Consider the following 21,655-nt stretch of genomic DNA (forward strand, 5'->3'; position numbering starts at 1 on the left):
GTCCCCCGCGTTGCCTTGGGGTCGGCAGAGGAAGACGACTTGTGGGGCAGAGCCAGACCAAGCACAAAGTGGCCCTTGCTCCCCGAAGCCGAGCGCCCCCGTTCCCACCGCGGGCCACCGGAGCGTGCGCCTTTACGCGCGCTGTCCTGTCTTTGGGGAGCGCACGCCCCCGAACGCGTGCGCCCCCCTTTATTTTTGTAGGTCCCCCACCCCAGGGCGCTGCGTGTGGGTGTGTTTTCACCCCATTGCCAGGTCTTTGGAGGAGGAGGAGGAGGAGGCAGTCGGGGAGGGAGGGGATTGCGGAGGAGAGAGGCGCCCCGGACCCCGTGCGCCCCGTCTCCCGATCGCGGCCTGCGAGCGCGCCGCCTGGGCAGCCCGGGCCTCTCTCCCCGCCCGCCCGCCTCCCCTCCCGCGGCCCCGCCCCGGAGGCCGGCGGTGCGTAGTCGGCGGCCGCCCCTGCCTGCCTGCCTGCCTGCCTGGGCCGCCGCCGCCGCCGCGAAGATGGCTGCAGCCGCGGGCGAGGACGGGCCGGGCGCGAGGGCCTTGTTGGCGCTGCAGCGCGCCGCGCCCTCGCCGCCGCTGCCTCCCGGGGCGCCCGCCTCCTCGCCTCCCCAGGGCCCGGGGCCGGCCCCGATCCCGCCCGCGCTGCCGGCCCTGGCCGTGCCGTCGGCCCTGGCGCGCCTGCAGGGCCGCGACGTGGAGTTCGTGATGCGCCAGGCGACGGTGACCATCGGGCGCAACTCGTCGCAGGGCGCCGTGGACGTGAACATGGGCCGCTCCAGCTTCATCTCGCGCCGCCACCTCGAGCTCTCCTTCCGCGCGCCCCACTTCTACCTGCGCTGCCTGGGCAAGAACGGCGTCTTCGTCGACGGCGCCTTCCAGAGGAGGGGAGGCCCGGCCCTGCAGCTGCCCCCGCAGTGAGTCGTGGGAATGGGCGACACGCGCGCGGGCAGGCTGGCGTGTGGGGCGATTTGGGGTTGGAGGAGAGGCGTGCAAACTGCGGGGTGGGTGGGGGTTAGGGAGACAGGAGGGCAAGTTGGGTCGTGAGGATGGGGCTTAAGGAGATGCGGGTGCAGACTGGGTCGTGGGGATCTGGGTTAGGGAAGCACATGCACACGCTGGTTCGTGGGGAAGGGGGTTAGGGAGAGGTGTATAAGCTGGGTTGTGGGGGTGGGGGTGTGCAGGCACACACACGTGTATAGGCTGGTTGTGGGGATGGGGGCATGGAAGACCTGCATGTAGACTGGGCCATGGAGGTGTGGGAGATCCATGTGTAAGCTGCGTTGTAAAAGTTGCGTTTGTAAGCTGTGTATGTGTAAGCTGCGTTGTAAAAGTTGCGTTTAAAACGTGCCAACTTGTAAGGGTGAGCATTAATGCAACCCACAGATGAGGTGTGTTGAGAATCTGTGATGGTGGGATGTTAACCCACGAGGGTTAACACCCCCAACATAAACACCATATACACCTAGGCAGGGGAAACCACACATGCGCATGAACAGGTCCTGGGAAGAGAGGTTGTGGGAGGGTGAAGGAAGGGGAGCCCCTTAGGGTGTTGTAGGGAGAGCTTATGTGCAAAGGGGGTGCCAGTCCTGAGGGGGAGACCCACAGGTGTCCCTTGTGTTTATTGGCAGGGAAAACCCGCGTGTGGGCTAATGGGTCTTCAGAAAGAGAGTTGAGGGAAGAAAATGAGATGCTTATATGTGCGCGTCTATGTGTATTTTGTATTAATAAATGGGTTTTGGGGAAGAGAATTGGAGGACCGCATTTTGAGGGAGCGGGGTTATTCTTTTGAAAGCCCACCCCACCTGGAGTAAGGCATCCCAGTTTCCCAGAGACAGTCCCTGGATTTACACCTCAGTCACCTGACAAAATCCATCCCCATCAACAGAAGTTGAAAAGTGTCCCTGGATACATTGAAAAAAAATCTGGTAAGCTTAATCTGGAGGGGAAACCCACAGGGGTGCGTGGGGCCCCCATCACGGTGTGGGGGAAGACTACTGACTACCTTTCATGTGGGGAGGAGAGAAGGAAGCCGAGCCCCACGTTGAGAGTACATAATAATAAAATTATTATTATTGCAAGTTTGCATGTGTCAATCTCACAGGTCTTCAGAAAGGGATCCCCAGCCTAAAACTTATCCTCCGGGCGGGTGTATTTTTATTTTTGAAAATATTTACAGCCTGCCTTGCTGGACCAAGTCTGCCCAAGGTGGCCAACGAAGCATTAAAAAAAGAAAAGAAATCTACATTAAAATAGAATTCAGCTGCTGTGTGTGTGTGTGTTTGACAAGGAGCGCTTGCATGTGGTTGTAATCAGTCTTGTGAAGGGGGCGAGGAACAGGAGGAAGGAAGTGTTCGCACGTGGGTTTGGGTGTTAAGAAAAGGGTGTTGGGGGGGACCCCTCTGTGGGAGTGAAACCCCATGACTCTTGTCAGGTGGAGCCACATGTGGGTTTTACGGGTCTTGGGAATGGGGGCGGTGGAACAGAAGGGCATCCCCCAACTTGGGGGGGGGGTAATCACATACATGTAGGTGGTCAGACAGGCCTTCCGTGTGGGTTCCCCCCCCAAAAAAGTAATCTCATTAATGGCAAGCAGCCTTGGAATAATTTGTATCCTGAAAGGCAGGATGTAAGTAATGGCAAATCAAGAAAGTCCGAAAATATACGGACTTTTAAAAGCGGGGTTTGGGGGTCTTGGGAAAGGGGAATCTACTTGGGAGGGGGAAGCCCTGGAGGGGGTCGACGTAGGAGGGTGGGTTTACGAGCCGTGGTCAAGGGGAGCCCCCTCTGGGGTGGGTTTGGCAGTTCTTGAGATGCTCCTTCTGAAGGGGAACCCTGAACTATTTCTGCGTTTGTGTGTATTTTGGCACGGAAAACCCACACCTACTCTAAAGGAAAGTTGTTGGGCTTGGAAAACTGGGGGGACGAAAGAGAGCCGAGTGTGGGTTTCTGCCTTGAAAAGGGGGAACCCCATATGTGGTTTAAGGTGTGGAGGGAAGACTTATGGGTATGGAGAGAGAAAGGGGATCTTTCTCTGAGAAAGGGGAACCCAGGTACATAAGTGTGGGTGTCTCCTTTTGAGCAGGGTGGGGGGAAAGACGGCCGCGGGACAGAGAGGGAGAATGTTGGGGGCAGGATCCCCCATCCTAGGAATGAGTTGGTGAGTAAAACTCGGAGCGTTCTTGTCTCAGGCGAATTTCCCCTTGCAGTCATCTGATAATTATAATTAATAGAATAAAATAGGTCCCAGATCTGAATTGTGCCCACTGAGAAATGGGTTTCCTTGCCCGCCCCCCCCCCCCGGCCCTTAGATGGGCAAGTAGGATCTGCGAACGGCACTAAGTTGGCGATGGGATGGAGGCCTGCCTGTCCACATGGAAACCCGGCTCTCTGCAGTTGCTCCATGGTGGAGGAAATGGACTCTGCACATGCCTCAGAGCCCTCTTGTCTTGCTGCATGCTCTGGGACGGAGTTTGAGCAGGTTCTGAGGCGGGGTGTTGGTTGAGACAAATAGGAAATAATCTGGGTTGGCGATGGTCCGTCAGCAGTAAAAAGAAAAAAGATTAAAGGTAAAGGTAAAGGTACCCCTGCCCGTACGGGCCAGTCTTGACAGACTCTGGGGTTGTGCGCCCATCTCACTCAAGAGGCCGGGGGCCAGCGCTGTCCGGAGACACTTCCGGGTCATGTGGCCAGCGTGACATTGCTGCTCTGGCGAGCCAGAGCCGCACACGGAAACGCCGTTTACCTTCCCGCTGGTAAGTGGTCCCTATTTATCTACTTGCACCCGGAGGTGCTTTCGAACTGCTAGGTTGGCAGGCGCTGGGACCGAGCAGCGGGAGCGCACCCCGCCGCAGGGATTCGAACCGCCAACCTTTCGATCGGCAAGCCCTAGGCGCTGAGGCTTTAACCCACAGCGCCACCTGCGTTGATTACGAGTGGATAAATACAGAGAACAGGAAAAGTGTTGGAAGATGGAGCTCTGGGGGACGGAATCATCCCTATTGATCCCTGAATCCGCCTTGTTTGTTCTCTTATTAATTTCTTTTCTTTTGAAATGGCTCTGAGGCTGCAGCAGACTTGCAAGGCCCAGCTCCCTCATCTGAAATGTGATTCCTCCTGGGATGGTGTGAGAGAGATAGAGACAGAGCCTGCCTTCTTGGCGGGGGGGGGGGGGGGAGCAGGCAGGACGCCCCAGGGTCAAATTGGGGATTTTGAGGAGGCAGGTGTCTGCGTGGGCCCTGAAGCAGATGTGTGGAAATGGGGTTCCCCTCAATGAGAAAGTTATTTTCATTTGAAACGCATCTGTTAAAGCTGAAATTTGGCGCAGATGTTCATTTTGGTGCCCTTAACTCATTGTCGGAGTTTTAAGGTCCACGCAGCTCATGACTGCTGTGAGGCTCCATCTTGAATTGCGACGCCTTTGCATCTCTGACTGTTTCTGCAGTTGAGAGATGGGTTGCAGTGATGGCCAAACTTGGCCTTCCGGCTGTTTTGGGACTACAGTTCTCATCACCCCTGACCACTGGTCCTGTTAACTAGGGATGATGGGAGTTGTAGTCCCAAAACCGCTGGAGGGCCAAGTTTGGCCATCGCTGATTAGAGGGACCCAAACTTAAATCTGCGAGAAATTTCAGCACTAACATAAGGATTTCAAACAAACCCACAAAAAGAGTTGTTTGTGCTGTGAGACGGTGAGACCAGCCAGAGCTTTGTGAGCTAGCTGATGGAAATGGCGGTTTTTATCTAATGAAGCCCAGAGACCATATGGACATTAGAAAGGGAAGGATTCTGCCATTGAAGCAGGAGATGACTTCTTTTCCAAGACCTGCTCCAGGCAATCTGTGGCGAACACAGTGGTTGCATTCGCACGTAAAGATAAACCGTCGTTTAGCATTGCACAGACGAGCTACAGGAAGGGCAAGCGAAATGTTGGGCTTGTGCATTTCCCGTCCTCCCAAATTGGCTGGCATGATGGGCTTTTGCCGAGATTAGTGCCATTTGTGGAGAATATGGTGTCCTACCAATGCTGGCTGCCAATGAACTCCGGTGAGGGGCAAACTTTGCCAAAGGAAATGGGAAGCACCAGGGAGTTATGAACCTGCCTTGTGTAACTGACTAGCATCCAAGATGGGATTCAGCCGGCATTCTTTGAAAGCGAAACTAATCTCCCCAGAAACCATCCCGGCTCTGTGCTTAGGAGGAGAGGGGAAGGCGGCTGCCCAGTGTTTACTCAGCACACCATTTCCATGTTCTGTAAACCATGGCTTGCAAACACAGCCGAGACATTTGGGGCAAAGAAACGAGAAGGACCTGGAGGAAAGTTGAAGTAGGAAAATAATGCCTTGGGAAGCAGCGGGGCAAGACGGAGAAGCCAGTTGTTTCTCAAACTAAAGAGCACAGTTGGTTAGCCCTGCTTAAACTGTAAATGACAATACTCCCAAGTTGGGCTGGGTTTCCCTGCGCCATGGGGGAGAGAGAGATTCCTGAGGGATATTGGCTTTCTGGGGGGTGAGGATAAGATTCCACTGATGGAGAAAGCAGAGCGACAGCTGTGGGCCTGCCCCAGGGGCAAACTTTGTCAAAGGAGATGGGAAGCACCTTGGTCCACAAAGAACGGACGAGTTATGCGCGTGAACATGTTCCTCTTTCTCCGATCCTGCCGAGATTGGAGAAACTTCATCCGTACAAAATTGCAGTCTCTTGTTGGTTGGTTGGTTTTCCAGTAGGGTACCCAAATCATGGCCTAGGAATCCCACCTGGTCCTGCAAGAGCTGGGAAAAGGCTTTGGGTGGAGGTTGGGGGTTAGAAGAGAAGCTGCCTCTTCATTCGCTGCAGCAAGATGATCAGGGAACCCGGTTGTTGATAGGGAATTCTCCACTAGTGATCAGGGTGCAAGCACGTTCCTTCTCATCTTCTTCCTGTGCAGCCATGATATGCTCTTGGACTGTGTTGCGCATCAGTGTCGCATTCCACTCCAACGGGGCAGGCCCATTGCAGTGGTTTCCAAACTGTAGGTCAGGAAACCTCTGGAGTTCCTTGAAAGCAGGGTGCTCCCACGTGGCGCTGGATTGTGGCCTTCATTCTGCTCCTCCCTGTATGTTTTTCCGTAGTGTCGACGTGACACTTTCCTCCCTTCCTTTGCCCCATTCAACCTACGTTTACCATTTCTGCTTGCATGCTTTAAAAAACTTACTGGCCTTTTTTTTTTTTTTTTTTGCAGTAATGGTAAAATCCGGATTAAATGGGGAAATTATATTGCATTGCATTTGGAGGAAGGCGGCATGGTGTGGGCACTGTGGAATCTTAGACTTTTCGAAGGGAACCCAAGAATCATCAGTGCAGGAATCACAGCTAAGTTGTGCACCCCAGTTCATTCAGGGCAGTGACAAGACCCAAAACGTTTGGCACATGCTTCCTTTGAGCCCAGCGTGTGCCCGCGGACTTGCCCCAGAATCTTTCCTCTTGTCTGTGTTTGCTACTGTTGTGGACCAGAAGACAAGCGCTGATTCTGTTGTTTGATGCAGAAAGGGGTTCTTTGACAGCAGAGAGGGTTGTTGTCTTTTTTTAGGAAAACCCCGGGCATAGTTGCATGAAGTGTCCATCTGTCAAAATGCCACTTTCTAACATCTCCCCACATGCACAGCATTGCTTTGATGTGCCGTTATTATAAGGTGCCTTAAAACTTGACGTTCTCCATTCTGGGGGTGAAGGATAATGCAATTTCTCTTCCTCCCCGCAGACCCAAGGGCACGACTCTTGCTCACCAGCCTCGTATCTAGCAGATCCGTTTTTGTTTTTTTTAAGAAGTTGCTTTTTCTGCCGGCTGTTTTCCTTGTGTTTAGTAATTTCGTTATAAATCCCAAGATGCTTGCTTCCTCTGAGGCATTTGGGCTTTGAAATGTTTTCCTTTTTCGAAGGCGATACCCTTGGACTATGTCAGTATAATTAATTTCTGCTTGTAAAACAAGCTGCTTTCTCTTTTCCTTTCCCCTCCAATTCCTTTTCTCTGGGAGCTGGGGGCATTCTTGTACTTTTCCCATAAGCTCCTGTGTACCTTGTTATTTCGTTTACCGAATTGCAGTTGTCGTTGCCAAATGAAAGGAGAGCGGAAAGAGACAGCCTCTCACTCGTGGTTGGTGTTGGTTTTTTTTGGTTGGGGGGGAAAGAGAGAAATCCTTTCTCCTTCCAAGCGCTTAAAGGAGAGGGGGTCTTAATGTACACTGGCTTGCATGCTGCAGGGAACCCTGAACAATAAAATGTCTTCTCGGCCACTGTTTATGATCACAGTAAATAAACGGCACGCCCCTCCCTTTCTGAGTTGTAAAACAGATGATGCAACTCTTCCCCCCCCCTCCTTTTTTCCTGAATGGAATTTGCCCTCCAGTTCCTGCGAAGTAAACAGTTCCAGTTTTTCCTGTGTTCTTTAGGGCATACGAGCATTTAGGCCTCGACTGCAGAAATGTTTCTTTGCAGCCTTTATGTTCCCTCAGCCTCAGATGAAGTTTGCTCGCCTCTTACTTGTGAGGAGCTCGGCTGACGCAGAGTAAATTTGTACGTACCTGTTGCATCCAACGCTGGAAGGAAGGGGGGGGGGAGAGAGAAAGCAGCGTGGGAATTCAACTCCGTCACTTTTTAGGTTCGTCATGTGCCTTTGCGTGTGTGGCTTTTGTTTCCAGAAGCCACTCACAACAACGCTTTCAAGGATTTTTGCCAGGAGGCGGAGGAGGGAGAGCTCTCTCGGCTGCAACGCCCGTCTCGTAGGCTACCCAGAGAGATCTGGTTGGTCCCAGTGGGACACAGGATGCCTCGCTGGGTGGGTTTGGGACTTGATCCTGCAAGCCTCTTTCTGTGCTCCCGAATGCCGTTGCTCGCTCATCAAGCAGCAGCAGAACCAACTCTTAATGCTCTTTATGAGTAGTTGTACTAGTAGCAGTACAACTGCTACTAGTACAACTTTATGAGTAGTTGTACTCTTAAAAAGCAGAGACATCACCTTGCCGACAAAGATCCATATAGTTAAAGCTCTGGTTTCCCCAGTAGTGATGTATGGAAGTGAGAGCAGGACCATCAAGAAGGCTGATCGCCGAAGAATGGATGCTTTTGAATTCTGGTGCTGGAGGAGACTCTTGAGAGTCCCATGGACTGCAAGAAGATCCAACCTCTCCATTCGGAAGGAAATCAGCCCTGAGTGCTCACTGGAAGGACAGATCCTGAAGCTGAGGCTCCAATACTCTGGCCACCTCATGAGAAGAGAAGACTCCCTGGAAAAGACCCTGATGTTGGGAAAGATTGAGGGCACAAGGAGAAGGGGACGACGGAGGACGAGATGGTTGGACTTGAAGCTACCAGCATGAGTCTGACCAAACTGTGGGAGGCAGTAGAAGACAGGAGTGCCTGGCGTGCTCTGGTCCAGGGGGTCACGAAGAGTCAGACACGACTAAACGACTAAACAATAACAACTAGTAGCATTTATTAAATTTGTCTGCCACCCTTCATCTGCAGATCTCAGGGGGGTTCATGACATAAAAATGCAATAGGAAAACACAAAATACATGATAAAAGCAAGAACCACAACAAACCAATAGCTCACCTTCCCACAAACACACTTAAAAGGGGTATAAGATGTTAATCGGCCAGAGGCTTGGTTGAAGAGGAATATTTTTGCCTGGTGCCTAAAGGGGTCCTTAGGGAGAGCATCCCTAGAGAGAGCATTCTGCAAGTGGGGAGCCAATGCAGAAAAGGCCCCGTTCTTGTGTTGCTGCCCTCCTGACCTCTCATGGAAGAAGCACACAAGGAAGGGCCTCAGAAGATTAATGCAGGGTTGGGACGGTTTATATCAGGCATAGGCAAACTCCAGCCCTTCAGATGTTTGTGACTACAGTTCCCATCATCCCTGACCACTGGTCCTCTGTTTGCTAGGGATGATGGGAATTGTAGTCCCAAACATCTGGAGGGCCGGAGTTTGCCTATGCCTGGTTTATACAGAGAGAGACGGTCCCATAGGTATTGTGTTCCTGAGCCATTTAGGGCTTTATAGGTCCGAACCAACACTTTGAATTGGGCCCAAAAATGAATTGGCGGCCAGTGCAGTCAGGTGTCACATGTTAAAACTGTCTTGTCCTGATGAGCAACCTGGCTGCCAAATTCTGCACCGGCTGAAGTTTCTGAACCGACTCCAGAGGCAGCCCCAGACGCATTGCAGTAATCTAACCTCGAGGTGAGCAGAGCAGAGAAGTTAGGCTATCCCTGTCCGGATCAGGGTGCAGCTCGGCCACCAGCCAAAGTGGTGGAAGGCACTCTGCGCCACTGAGGCCATCTGAAAATACGAGCATTATGTAGAATTCAATGCAGCTCTGTGACAGAAGTGATTGCTTCTTTTGCACAGCTTGGGAGTCGAAGCTGAGAGAGAGGTAGGCGAAGACTACATCGTCGCATAACGGCCGGTGGCATCTTTGCATTTGCAAGGACTGCCATTCAGGCTTTGTGTCACCCGAGCCATTTTATGCCCCCGTGACGAAGGAGGGATTCGAACCCGAGTCAGGCAATTTTATCTCCATGGATGATGCTTGTTTTGTACTGGCATCCGCTGGCTGTGTCTCCCTGAGAATATTTGGCCCGGTTTGCAAACTGGCAAGTTGCATACTTCTGGCACAATCTTAATTCCTCCGGCTAAATATTGAATATGAAAATATTTAATATCTTTAAGGGGAAGAGCTTGTAGCTCAGTGGCAGAGCTTCTCCGTGGCAAGCAGAAGGCTGAGGGAGACTCCTGCCTGAAATCTTGGAGAGCAGCTGCCAGCCAGTGTAAACAGTACTGAGCTACATGGAACAATAGTATGCTTCAGTATAAGGCAGCTTCCCATGTTCCAGTCCCCAAACCCTACGCTTTTATTGCTACTGGAAATACGTCCTGAATCGTATGCGCACTTGTGAGATGTTGCAAGCCGGCCATTTCTGTTTCAAATAGGATTCAGAGTCTGCAGAAGTACAGTGGTACCTTGGTTTACAACCATAATCCGTTCCGGAGGTCCGTTTGTAAACCAAAACAGGATCTAACTCAAGGTGCGCTTTTGCCAATGGGGCCTCAAAAAAAAAAAAATTTGTTCGTAATCCAAAAAAATGGATTGCAATCCAAAATAAGTTTGCAAACCAGGGCATGCACTTCCGGATTTGACGTGTTTGTAATCCAAAACGTATGCAAACCAGACTGTTTGTAAACCACGGTACTGCTGTATTTGAGAATTGCTCCACAAATCCGAATTATTTGTACACACAAAAAGTTGCAAAGCTTTAGGAAATGTGCTTCGTATGTCCCTCTCCTCTGCCTTCTAATGTTTAAAGTTTACATTGGCTCCATTAGGAGAATGCCATTATTTTGGGGGCTTCCCTCCTGGATAGAGGAGAGTTTTTATAGCTTGCTGGAAACTTCGCCGGGTCTCCTGTGTTGCTTCCACGAGGGTTTATGCTTTATGCTCTGCTTCAGACAGAATGTCGCCGGCAAGGAATAGGCTCGTCTTTCGCAGCTGTGTCGTTTGCAGGATTTGTGTCCACTTCGCAGATGAGACAGCGCAACTGTGAAAAATAATTAAAGCACCATTGCACAGGGACGGATTGGGAGGCCGTTTCACAGGGGTCATTGCGATTAGGGCTAAGCAAGCTCAGCTTGGAAGGCAGGTGGTGAAGTGAAAACACAGATGATTAACCAGAAATGCACTTTCTGGTAGGATGATGCTGTCAGTTCTTGAAAGAGATCTGTTTCTGTGGCGTGCAGCGAGCAAGGAGTTTCTGAGAATCTCAACTTCCATTAACCCTCATTCCCACCAAACACACCGAGAAGATCCTGGCTACTTTTGCTGCAAGGATAAAATATGTCAGAGGCTCTGGAACCAAAAAAAGAGGGAAAGCAACAACAAAAGCTTCCAGACATGGGGGGCTGCCTTCAGATGTCTATGAAAAATTCTATAGTTGTTTAACTCTATATTATTTGTAGATTTGTGTGGAAGGATCACACATAGTGCTCCTGAACTTAGATCGTAGATTGCTGCAGTAAGGACTTTTTCTTTAAAATGGGAGGTTGGCTGGCTATCCGCTTTCTTGACCCAAACTGGTGACCTCCAGGCAATTTGGACTGCCATTCCCATCCGCCCCCAGCCAGCATGGTGGGCACCAGGTTGCAGAAGGCTGCTGTAAAGGAAGCAGGTACCTATTTATCTGCTTGCACTGGTGTGCTTTCGAACTGCTGTAGGTTGGCAGAAGCTTTCTATGCAGGGATTCAAAAAGATGCAGACGATATTGTTAACTGCTGCTTGGGTTTCTAACCTGCCCTTCACAATAGTGCCCCGGGACTGGTTGCAGCGATGTAAAAGTGCAAGCATTAAAATTAATTAGAACAATTTGCAAACAGAAGATTAGGGGAGGTCCTGTGTGTGTATGCATCAGGAGTCAAATGGTGAAGAGGCTTCAGCATATGACGGAAGCATATGACAGTGCAGGTACGGGGCACACCTGTGCCACATTTATCTTAGGGCATTCCTTACTCCCAGGCCACCATATTGATGACATTGCCATCCTGGGGTCCTTAGGGAGGACGGGTGTGATATTTGCAGCAATGGCAACAGTGGTAGTAGCAGCGATAACTATGCAAAGGCCAGTTTTGCAAGCCAGAGCTAGCCTCGTATTCCCTTTCTTTACGGTGTTGACATTAAAAAGCAAGTATCTGAAAGCCCAAAGTCACTCATGCAATCTTCTAATTTGCAGGGCTGAGCTCTTGTCGTTGCCAAAGGCTCGTTGTGGCTTCTGCGCTCTTGTGTTTTGATGATCTCACAAACCACTTTGACGCTCCATTCTTGCGGTTAAAACAACATTATCAGGATGTGTGTGTGTGTGTGTGTGTGTGTGTGCATTTGTTTTTGTGCATGCCCAGGTTAAGAGAGAACAGCAAGGCCCCTTCTCTGAGGAACTACTTTCACCACATAACCACCAGTGCAAAACCAGAGCTCTTTCTTACACACCTTTTTCCTAATCACAAGTTCCTCTGCTGTTCTGTTTTCTACAACTACACAACAGAAGCTCAAGTAGCAAAATTTCAATCATCTTCCATTTCCCCTCCTTTTAAGATACGTCTGTGTCTGTTAAAACAAACCCACGAGACGTATTCCAGCCATTAGCTTTTGCACCGCTGACTTTGATGGAGAGCTAAGCATCGACTTAAATATTTCTGGCGGTGGGGCATAAAAGAGCCTAATTCTGCTTGGATCATTCCCTGTGTTCTTAGAGGTGCACCCTGCGAGTGCATTTGGCACTTTGCCATGGCTGAGCTCTTCTAAAAAATCAAGATTTCTGCCCCGAAGTGCTTACAGTGTGAGCTTTGACCAGGTAGGTGTAGACCAGGGATGTCCAACAGGTCAATTGCGATCTACTGGTCAATCCCTGCGAGCTTTTGGTTGATTGCAGTCGATCGCTGCCCCCCTTCTGGCCCTGCCACCTCGCCCTGCCCTCCATTGATAGAGAACAGAAGACGTAGTTTACAAACCAAGGCCATTTTCCCTCCAGTGATCCTTCGGTGAGTTGCTGTTTCTCTTTGACCCCAAAATAATGTAAAAATGTTGTGCCCCCCCAAAAAAGCTAAGCAACTTATGCCTACCAAACCCTCCCTAAAGAAAGCTCAACAACTTTGACCTGAACCCCTAAAAAACGGGGGTAGATCACTGCCAGTTTTTAATTCTATGAGTAGATTGCCACCCCTGGTGTAAACAACAGAGGGATCTGGCTGTCTGAACGTTTAAAAACTGTTTTGGAAGAGGATGGCCCACCTTTTCAGACAGAGCAAGTGAGGAGGAAGTCCTGTTCATCTTTTACGCTGTGTTTTTAGACAGAAGACGGTGTATTGTTATTTCTTTGCCTGACAGCAGCTTTTATCCTTGTTTTGACCATTATTTATAAAGTTTAGGGACGCTTTAGAGCAGCCTTTCCTAACCTGACACCTTCCAGATGTTTGGGACCACGATTCCCATCAGCTCCAGCCAACACTTGCAGGGCCTTATGGGAGTTGTAGTCCGAAAACTTTTGGAGATGCCCTAGAGCAGGGGTCTGCAACCCGCGGCTCCGGAGCCGCATGTGGCTCTTTTACACCTTTGCTGCGGCTCCGGGGTGGATACTAGCGAGGGGAGGAGGCGCATTGTGCGCCCCGACACTCCCCACTGTGGCGGGCGCTGTACTGGCTGTGACATCGCATGGGGGCAGTGCGTGTGTTAGTCACGCACCGTCCCGACGTCACCTTCCCACCCGCCCGCCCGCTACATTGTAAGGGGCATGTACGCTGGTCACTGCATTGAAAGGGGGCATGTACGCTGGTCACTGTTTTGAAGGGGAGTGAAGAACACACACACAAAAAACGTAACTTGTTAATTTCACGTTTATTTCTATGAAGAGGAGTAATTCTGAGGGGTCAAACAAAGAAATAATAAAAAAAAAGTGACAAAAAAGTTATTTTTATAATGACGAGTTTTGCGGCTCCCAGTTTTTTTTTCTTTGGAAACAGGTCCAAGTGGCTCTTTTTGTCTTAAAGGTTGCAGACCCCTGCCCTAGAGCAAGGTGGAAAAATGTGGCCGGCCACCTTGAAAGTGACGTATGTGTCCAGGAATGTGAAATACTTTCTCAAGTATTATGCAGATCTTGTCTTATAGGAATCTGAAGTAGTTTGTTTCCTAGCCCAGTCCTGGAGTGGGGGCTTGAGGACGACTATCCAGTGCAGCTCGATTAAGCTGTGCGTCTGTTAGCACGATCCTAGCTCTCATTTCATTTGGGTGCAAGAAAGGGGAGTAACTCTGCAACCCAAAAGCATTGGTGGGCAGGCAGGGGGATTGCAAACTATATGCAATCATTTATTTTGAATAGGTTTATTCCAACCATAGTTTTTTAAAGACAGAAGCTGATTTTGCCAGTGCGGAATCTTGGGTTGAGCCATGACACCTGGGAAATAATCGCTACATTTCAACGCAGTGTGTCTGTAAATATTTGGTGTTAGGGGCAACTACAGTGGTACCTCGGGTGAAGTACTTAATTCATTCTGGAGGTCCGTTCTTAACCTGAAACTGTTCTTAACCTGAAACTGTTCTTAACCTGAAGCACCACTTTAGCTAATGGAGCCTCCTGCTGCCGCCGCGCCGCCGGAGCACGATTTCTGTTCTCATCCTGAAGCAAAGTTCTTAACCTGAAGCACTATTTCTGGGTTAGCGGAGTCTGTAACCTGAAGCGTATGTAACCCAAGGTACCACTGTATTAGGGGCAAGGTGCATCTGTGCCCTTCTGTTCAGGGAAGTTTTTAATGTGTGACATTTTGATGCATTTTTAATCTTTGTTGGAAGCCGCCCAGAGTGGCGGGGGAAATGCAGCCAGATGGGCAGGGTACAAATAATAATAATAATAATAATAATAATAATAATATTTAAAAAAAATTATTATTATAAGCTTCCCAGTATCATCTGGGGTGGGGGGAGGGCCAGCCTGGAAGTGGAATTATAAGTTGCTTCAATTCAGTGATGGAGCTGTTGTAATGTTGTAATGTTCTTCTGCACACAGTAGTTGGAAACAATCTATTCTTTAGAGGGAGAGAGCGAGAGCTTTTCGGTAGCGGTTAAATGATTTTTCGGAACTGGGCCGCTGTTTCTAGCCGTCTCTGTTTGTTCTGGGACGGACCTCTCCAAATGCCCATCACCACATCAAACCACCCGGGGTGTGTGTGTGTGTGCGCGCGCTAATCTTCTTTTGGAGCTGCCTCGGTCTCTTGGCCTCCGAGCCAGCAGCGTCTGTGTGTTCTTCTGTTTGTGGAGCCCAAAGGATGCTGTATCCCGAAATCCGCTCACAGAGCCAATCCCTGTCTGGCTTACAGCTGCACACATGTGGAGGAGCCAACTTCCTGTCTCCAGTTCCAAGTGGAAATGTGGACTCTGCGGTCGAGAAACATGCCTTGTGTGCTTTTGAGCAGGCGCTGGAGAATTTCCCCTGCGCTCCCGTTGCCTTGTTATGTCAAAGGACGCGGCTCCGAGCCGCTCCTGGATGTGAAGAAGACCCATTGAAATCAGCAGATTCATGCTGTGTGAGTCAAGTAGTCCCCTTGATAATGTTCAACTTTTAAGAAACCTTGGGGGGGGGGGTTCAGATTGCTTCTTTTGCAAGTTGCCAGTGCAAATGGGCTGATAATAAATCAGCTTCTCCTTTGAAATAATAATAATAAGAAGAAGAAGAATAGCAAAAAATTATTATTTATACCCCGCCCATCTGGCTGGGTTTCCCCAGCCACTCTGTGCGGCGTCCAACAAAATATTAAAATACGTGTCAATCTGTTCAGGGATATACATGCCAGTGTTAGAAATTCATATATATATATATATATATATATATATATATGCGCTAATTACCAAATGGCGCCTTAAACCTAGATTATGGTCCCCCCAATGGATTGTCTAGTCACCTTTTTTTTGGCAGTGAAATTAATTATTATTCATATTATTCATTTCATTTCTTTATTATTGTTCCTGTTATTGTTTTAAAACATTTATTCGGAAGTTACAATACAGCTTTCTTCACTGCCATATCTAAACAGGCAGATTTTGCAAGGAAGAGTTTTCTGGATTGGGTCTGTTTTGGAAATGAGAGGGTGCAGCTGGATTGTGGGGCGGGGGCAGGTTTTTCAAGTCTTCTGTCTGGGATGGAGCTTTTTTTATTGGGCTATTTGATTTAAAAAAGTGTGTTGAAGTAGGATTCCTTAGTGAAAAGTTCCTTTGAGCCACTCATGTCATGCATGAATATTGTTAAAACAATCTGGCGGATGAATCCACAAGAACGGCGAGTTAAAATTACTGACAAAGAAGTCCCCCATTTAGCCAGGTTAGATGACTGGTTTAAAAGGGCCCTGGGGGGAAGAGAGAGTGTCAAAAGTTCTGACCAGTTGTTTGGAGGATATTCTTGAGCCGGGATCGCTTGTAATTCTAAACCATGGTTTAGTGTTGCTTGTAACGCTAAACCGTGGTTTAACGTTACACAAGCAAGCCACGGGGAGCCTCAGGATTTTGTCTGCATCCTCCTCTTCTGCTTGCATTTTCGATGGAGCAAAGTTTCACGTTGTGTCAACAGGAGATCATCTGCAAAAGCACAACAAAGCTTTACTTCTTGCTATAATGTAAGGCGTTATGTACACGTCGATCTTTAGGCGAAATTGGTTTAAGTCTTTGAAAATACTCCTACAGCACAATATTGAGCCTGTTTGCCCGGAAGTGAGTCCCATGGAATTAATTTGGACTTATTCTAGCTTAGGAGTTCAGGCTTATCTTACTAAATTGTGCCTTGGTTTGATTCCAGACTTGCTCTTTCCAAAGCACGCCTTCTGCATTTCTGCAAAGCGGTAGTGTTTGAGACTGACTTGGAGCTAGAGGGTGGGGGGGAAGTTTTTGGTATATACGCCCAGGTCTGTCTCCTTGGATTGAAGAAGCCATTGCAAGTTTACGCAGCGGACAGAAGCAATTCCCATTCGAATTGGGTATGTACATTTGTGTCGATGGCTTGCAAGGCAGTATTGGCTTGGAAAGCGAGTTAGGGCACAGCCTAAGCTTTTATGATGGTTCTTTTTTCTATTATCTGCGAAGCCTCCTGCACATCAATCTCCTGTTTAAAGACCGCCTCTGGAACGGTTCAGCGAAGTGTGCTTGTACATTCCTTATGGCGGTTAATTTCTTATGAGGCATACACTTTTATTAGGCATTAAAAGCGGGGTGGTTCTTCCCCCCCCTCCCCCGATCTTAGCAGGGTAATTAATATTTCAGATAGTTATTGTTTCAGTGTTACTTCAACTGCATCATCCTGCTGAACCCCTCTTTTGTGCCTTGGTTGCTCTCACCCCAGGTACTTGGTAGAGTAGGGCAAGATAAAAAAGCGACAGCATTGTATAGTGGTTAGAGTGGGAGACCAGGGTTCTAATCTTCGCTCGGCAGCGTTTGAAATTTCCCAAGCACATTTTGCACCTGGCTATCTGCCACTTGCGACCAAGTGAAGATGTCTAGGTGCCAAGATGGCAGTGATCTTTTTTTAGGGAGCCGAAGTTATTGGACTTTTTTTTGGAAGATTTAACGGGGGTCCAAAGATCGACTATTGACCAGGGACATCCCGCGATTAACCAGTAGATTGCGATCGACCTGTTGGACAGGTCCGTGTTATGGCAACCGCAATCTGGGTTTAAGGTGCCATTTGGCGATTCGCTTATATACCTGAGTTTCTAGCTCTCCTGCCTTTGCTACTGTTGATCTAACCCAGGGGTAGGCAACCTAAGGCCCGGGGGCCGGGGGCAGCCCAGTCGCCTTCTCAGTCCGGCCCACGGACAGTCCAGGAATCAGCATATTTTTACATGAGTAGAATGTGTCCTTTTACCGTATTTTTTGCCCCATAGGACGCACCGGCCCATAGGACGCACCAAGTGTTTTTTTTTTGGGGGGGGGGGAATAAAGAAAAAAAAATTATTTCCCCCCCCCAGGCGCTTGTGGGGCCAGCAGCGGGGAGAAGCGCTCTTCTCCCCACCGCCCACCTTCAGACCAGGTCCGGGGACAGCGGGAAGACGTGCTGCGCCTCCCAGCTGTCCCCAGAGCTTGCGGGGCAGGCAGCGGGGAGAAGCATGCGTCTCCCCGCCGTCAGCCTCCAAACCACAGCGGGAGACAGCGGGATGGCGGCGTTCTGCTTCCCCGCTGTCCCCCGACCTTGTGGGGCTGGCGCTGGGGCTCTCCTGAAGCCTGGAGAGCGAGAGGGGGTGGTGCGCACTGACCCCTCTCACTCTCCAGGCTTCAGCGAAAGCCTGCATTCGCCCCATAGGACGCACACACATTTCCCCTTCATTTTTGGAGGGGGAAAAGTGCGTCCTATAGGGCAAAAAATACGGTATTTAAAATGCATCTCTGGGTTATTTGTGGGGCATAGGAATTTGTTCACCCCCCCCAAAAAAAATATATAGTCCGCCCCCCCAAGGTCTGAGGGACAGTGGACCGGCCTCCTGCTGAAAAAGTTTGCTGACCCCTTATCTAGCCTGAGGAAGAGGTGTTGGGAACTCACACATTTTTTTGCAAATTTCAATAAATGCATTTTCCCAGTATGGGTCTCTGAGCATTTCCCAAAGGCCAGCGAGGCGACCATTTGCTTTTCGGCAGCTTTGCCAAGGTAGTTTGGACTAACTGACTTGTGAATCAGGCTGTTAGCAACCTTTACTCTATTTAATGGTTAGTTAACTTCCCTCCATGCCTAGGGGGAGTGGAATGAGTTTGTGAGCTTGAGATTTCTCCTATTTCTTCTTGTTTTTTTTTACTCCAGGGCAAAATTGCTGCTTTTTTTGAAACCTAAGATGTTTTGGGGGACCTCTGAGGGAGAGCAGCTGCTTCCTTCAAAGAAAACTTTGCGGTGATGAATGGCCCATTAAGAGAAAGTTGATGGCCTAGCAAGTGTAATTTGCATAACAATTAAACCAGTCTGGTGTATCCAGCGAAGATGCTAACACAATGCCTCTCCCTTGGAGAATTTGCTATTAAGCTACTTTATGAACTGGACTCTTTAAATGACTGCGTTTTCCTCCTGAAAATGCCTGAGGACTTTAAGGGGGGGCTGTACAGTAATAAAAAAGTGCCCCGCTGCACACACAAGTCCTTAGGAGTACCGTATCCAAGAATATTGTTTCAATCCAGCCCAATATCTGAGTGGCATGAGCATTTAGGCAGGTGTTGGCTTCCTTGGAAGGAAGGACAGTGGAGATTGTGGGGTCTTCATGATATGCGGTTTAGTCACATGCATCTGCAACCTGAGCCCAAGATGGAGGGGCTCACAGCATCAGCACCCCGAGAGGGGCTTGATTCTCCCATCGATCCTGTGCTGCTGATAGAAGTAGTGCGACTCATGCACACACAATATACACACAATAATTACCAAAAGAATTATACATTCTTTATCAATCTTCTGAGAAAAATAGAAAACCCTTATGCAAAGCCACAGAGACTTGTGAACTACCCAACCTAAGATGAACTTATAGTGTCTGGTCTCAATGGATTTTTCAAATGCTTAACTCAGTCTTTTGTTTTCTTTATCTTTTTAGGTAAGTTCATGAAGATACCAACAAAAGGTAAGTTCGGTGTTGTTCGCAATACTGAGAGATGCTAGTGAAGTTGTAGATGGATTGCGGCACCCTGTCAACAACTTCATTAACATCCATCTACAACTTCACTAGCATCTCTCGGTATTGTGAACAACACCAAACTTACCTTTTGTTGGTATCTTCATGAACTTACCTAAAAACAAGAGACTTCAGACCCACTCTTGATTCCATGATGGAAGAAAGGGGAGATACAGTGAGGGGGGAAATCTGTGGAGGGAGCTGAATGTTCAAGTAGCTACACATCAGCCTCAAAATCTTACTGACTTGGAAAGGATTTGCAAAGAGGAGTGGGACAAAAATACCCCCTGAGATGTGTGCAAACTTGGTGGCCACCTACCAGAAACATCTGACCTCTGTAATTACCAACAAGGGTTTTGCCACCAAGTACTAAGTCGTCTTTTGCAAAGGGATCAAATACTTATTTCACTCATTATAGTGCACATCAATCTCTGACTTTTGTCTTCTGGTTTTCCGGGGGTTTTCCTGTTGTTATTCTGTCTCTCACAGCTACAATAAACCTACCATTAAAATTATGGACTGGTCATTTCTTCGTCAGAGGGCAAATGAGCAAATTTAGCAGGGGATCAAATACTTTCCCCCCTCACTGTAAATGTACAGTGGAACCTCGGTTCTCAAACCACTCCGTTCCCGAACATCGAAAACCCGGAAGTAAGTGTTCCGGTTTTCAAATGTTTTTCGGAACCTGAGCGTCCGATGCGGCTTCCGGTCTTCAAAAAGCCTTAACTGTCAGCCACTCAAAAGCCGCACCTCGGAATTCGGACGTTTCGGAAGTTGAACGGTCTTCCGGAACGGATTACGTTCGGCTTCCGAGGTTCCACTGTACTAAATGAAATATTTGCGGCTTGGAAGAGAGAGAGAGAGAGAGAGAGAAGTCCCTATCCGCCGGAGAGCTGGGTTTTACTGACACACACCCCCTTCTCATTTTGAGCCTCTTTCACTCGTCTTCCGCCTGAGCCCTGCCTCTGCTCTTATTCTTGGGCTTGTTGAAATCTGTTTATTATTAAACACTGTTCAAACAGCCGCTGTTGAGATGTATTGACACAGGAAGGTTGGGAGGCAGAGTACAGAAAGTGTTATCACCCAAGCACTACGCCATAGTTGCTTACAGAGGATCAGATTATTTCCTTTCTCCCTTCAGGGCTGGTGTTGCGCAATGGGTTTTTTTTTTTAAAAAAAGACTCTTTGTTTTTGTTTTGAACCCAATAGATGTCCTTAAGCAAGATTTCCTTTCTCAGTTTCCCTGCCTCCTAAACGAGGCACTCTTGCACCAACAGATTTGTTGTGAAGGTAACTGAGATTACGTGGTACAGAAATTATAGGTGGTCCATTGGGGGGTGGGATGTGTGTGTCCAGAAGGTAGATAGGAATCTGCTAGTGTTTTGCATTTGATCATCAAGGATTTCTGACCCCCCTCCCCCCATTGTTTTAACCATAGCAAAAACATTTTTTTTTTTTTTTTGGAAGCTGGGTTGGTAAAATGAAGCGAGTTTGTGGGGGAAACCAGGAATGGATTTTTGCATGGAAGAGCTGTGAGCTCAGTTCTGAGAACAAACCCCTGCTCAGAGGTGGCCTTAGCAGGTGGGCCTCTGGGGTCTTTCTAGGATGGGGTGGGGGAATAGAGCCTGCGGACTTGACATCCGTCTACGTGAGCAGTAGAATACAGTGGTACCTTGGTTCTCAAACGCCTTGGTACTCAAACAACTTGGAACTCAAACACTGCAAAACCAGAAGTAACTGTTCCAGTTTGCGAACTTTTTCCGGAAGCCAAATGTGCTCCCTTTTTGAGTATTATCCTTCCAATTTGAGTGCCACACTTCCATTTTGAGTGTTACGCTGGGGTCTGTCTGTTTTTGCTATTTATTTTGGGTTTTTGCTTTTGTGGCTCTTGTTTTTGGAACTGTGGAACCCAGTTCAGCTACTGATTGTGTGGCTGCCATACATTGTTTATTGCTTTCATTTTATGGGTCAATGGTCTCATTAGTTGGAGAGGAAAATTCATGTTAAATTGCTGTTTTAGGGGTTGTTTTTAAAACTCTGGAACAGATTAATCCACTTTGCATTACTTTCTATGGGAAAGCGTTCCTTGGTTTTGGAACGCTTTGGTTTTGGAATGGACTTCCGGAATGGATTAAGTTTGAGAAGCAAGGTACCGCTGTAATAGCTTTGCAACGCTTTGGTTCAGTGACTACCATAGTTCCATAAACTCATCTCCAATTTACCCTACCCTATAAAAAGCACCACTCAGAACAGCAGTTTGCAAGCCCCGTTAAGGAAGATAATAACACAGTAAAATTCAAAACAGTTACAGTTCATTGCACATTTATTCAAAATCCAATAAAAAACTATTTAGGTTAACTAATTCAATGACAGGGATGAACTTGATCCAGTGATAGCAGCTTTTCAAAGTCCAGCACCTCTGGGACACTCCATTGCCTCTTAGCACCTGTCTAGCAG

At 48.6% G+C, this 21,655-nt stretch overlaps 1 protein-coding gene across 2 annotated transcripts in view; it reads left to right on the forward strand.

The window, feature by feature from the left end:
- The first annotated feature begins 486 nt into the window (after positions 1 to 486).
- FOXK1 (forkhead box K1) overlaps positions 487 to 21,655 on the forward strand; it is a 90,044-nt gene continuing 68,875 nt past the window's right edge. For both annotated transcript variants that reach the window (XM_079953813.1, XM_079953814.1), the window contains exon 1: positions 487 to 917. In XM_079953813.1, coding sequence (XP_079809939.1) covers positions 502 to 917 — 416 coding nt within the window. In that variant the 5' untranslated portion in view covers positions 487 to 501. The remainder of the gene's footprint in view (positions 918 to 21,655) is intronic.

Source organism: Podarcis cretensis, assembly GCF_951804945.1.
Source record: "Podarcis cretensis genome assembly, chromosome: 14".
Taxonomy (NCBI): Eukaryota; Metazoa; Chordata; class Lepidosauria; order Squamata; family Lacertidae; genus Podarcis; species Podarcis cretensis.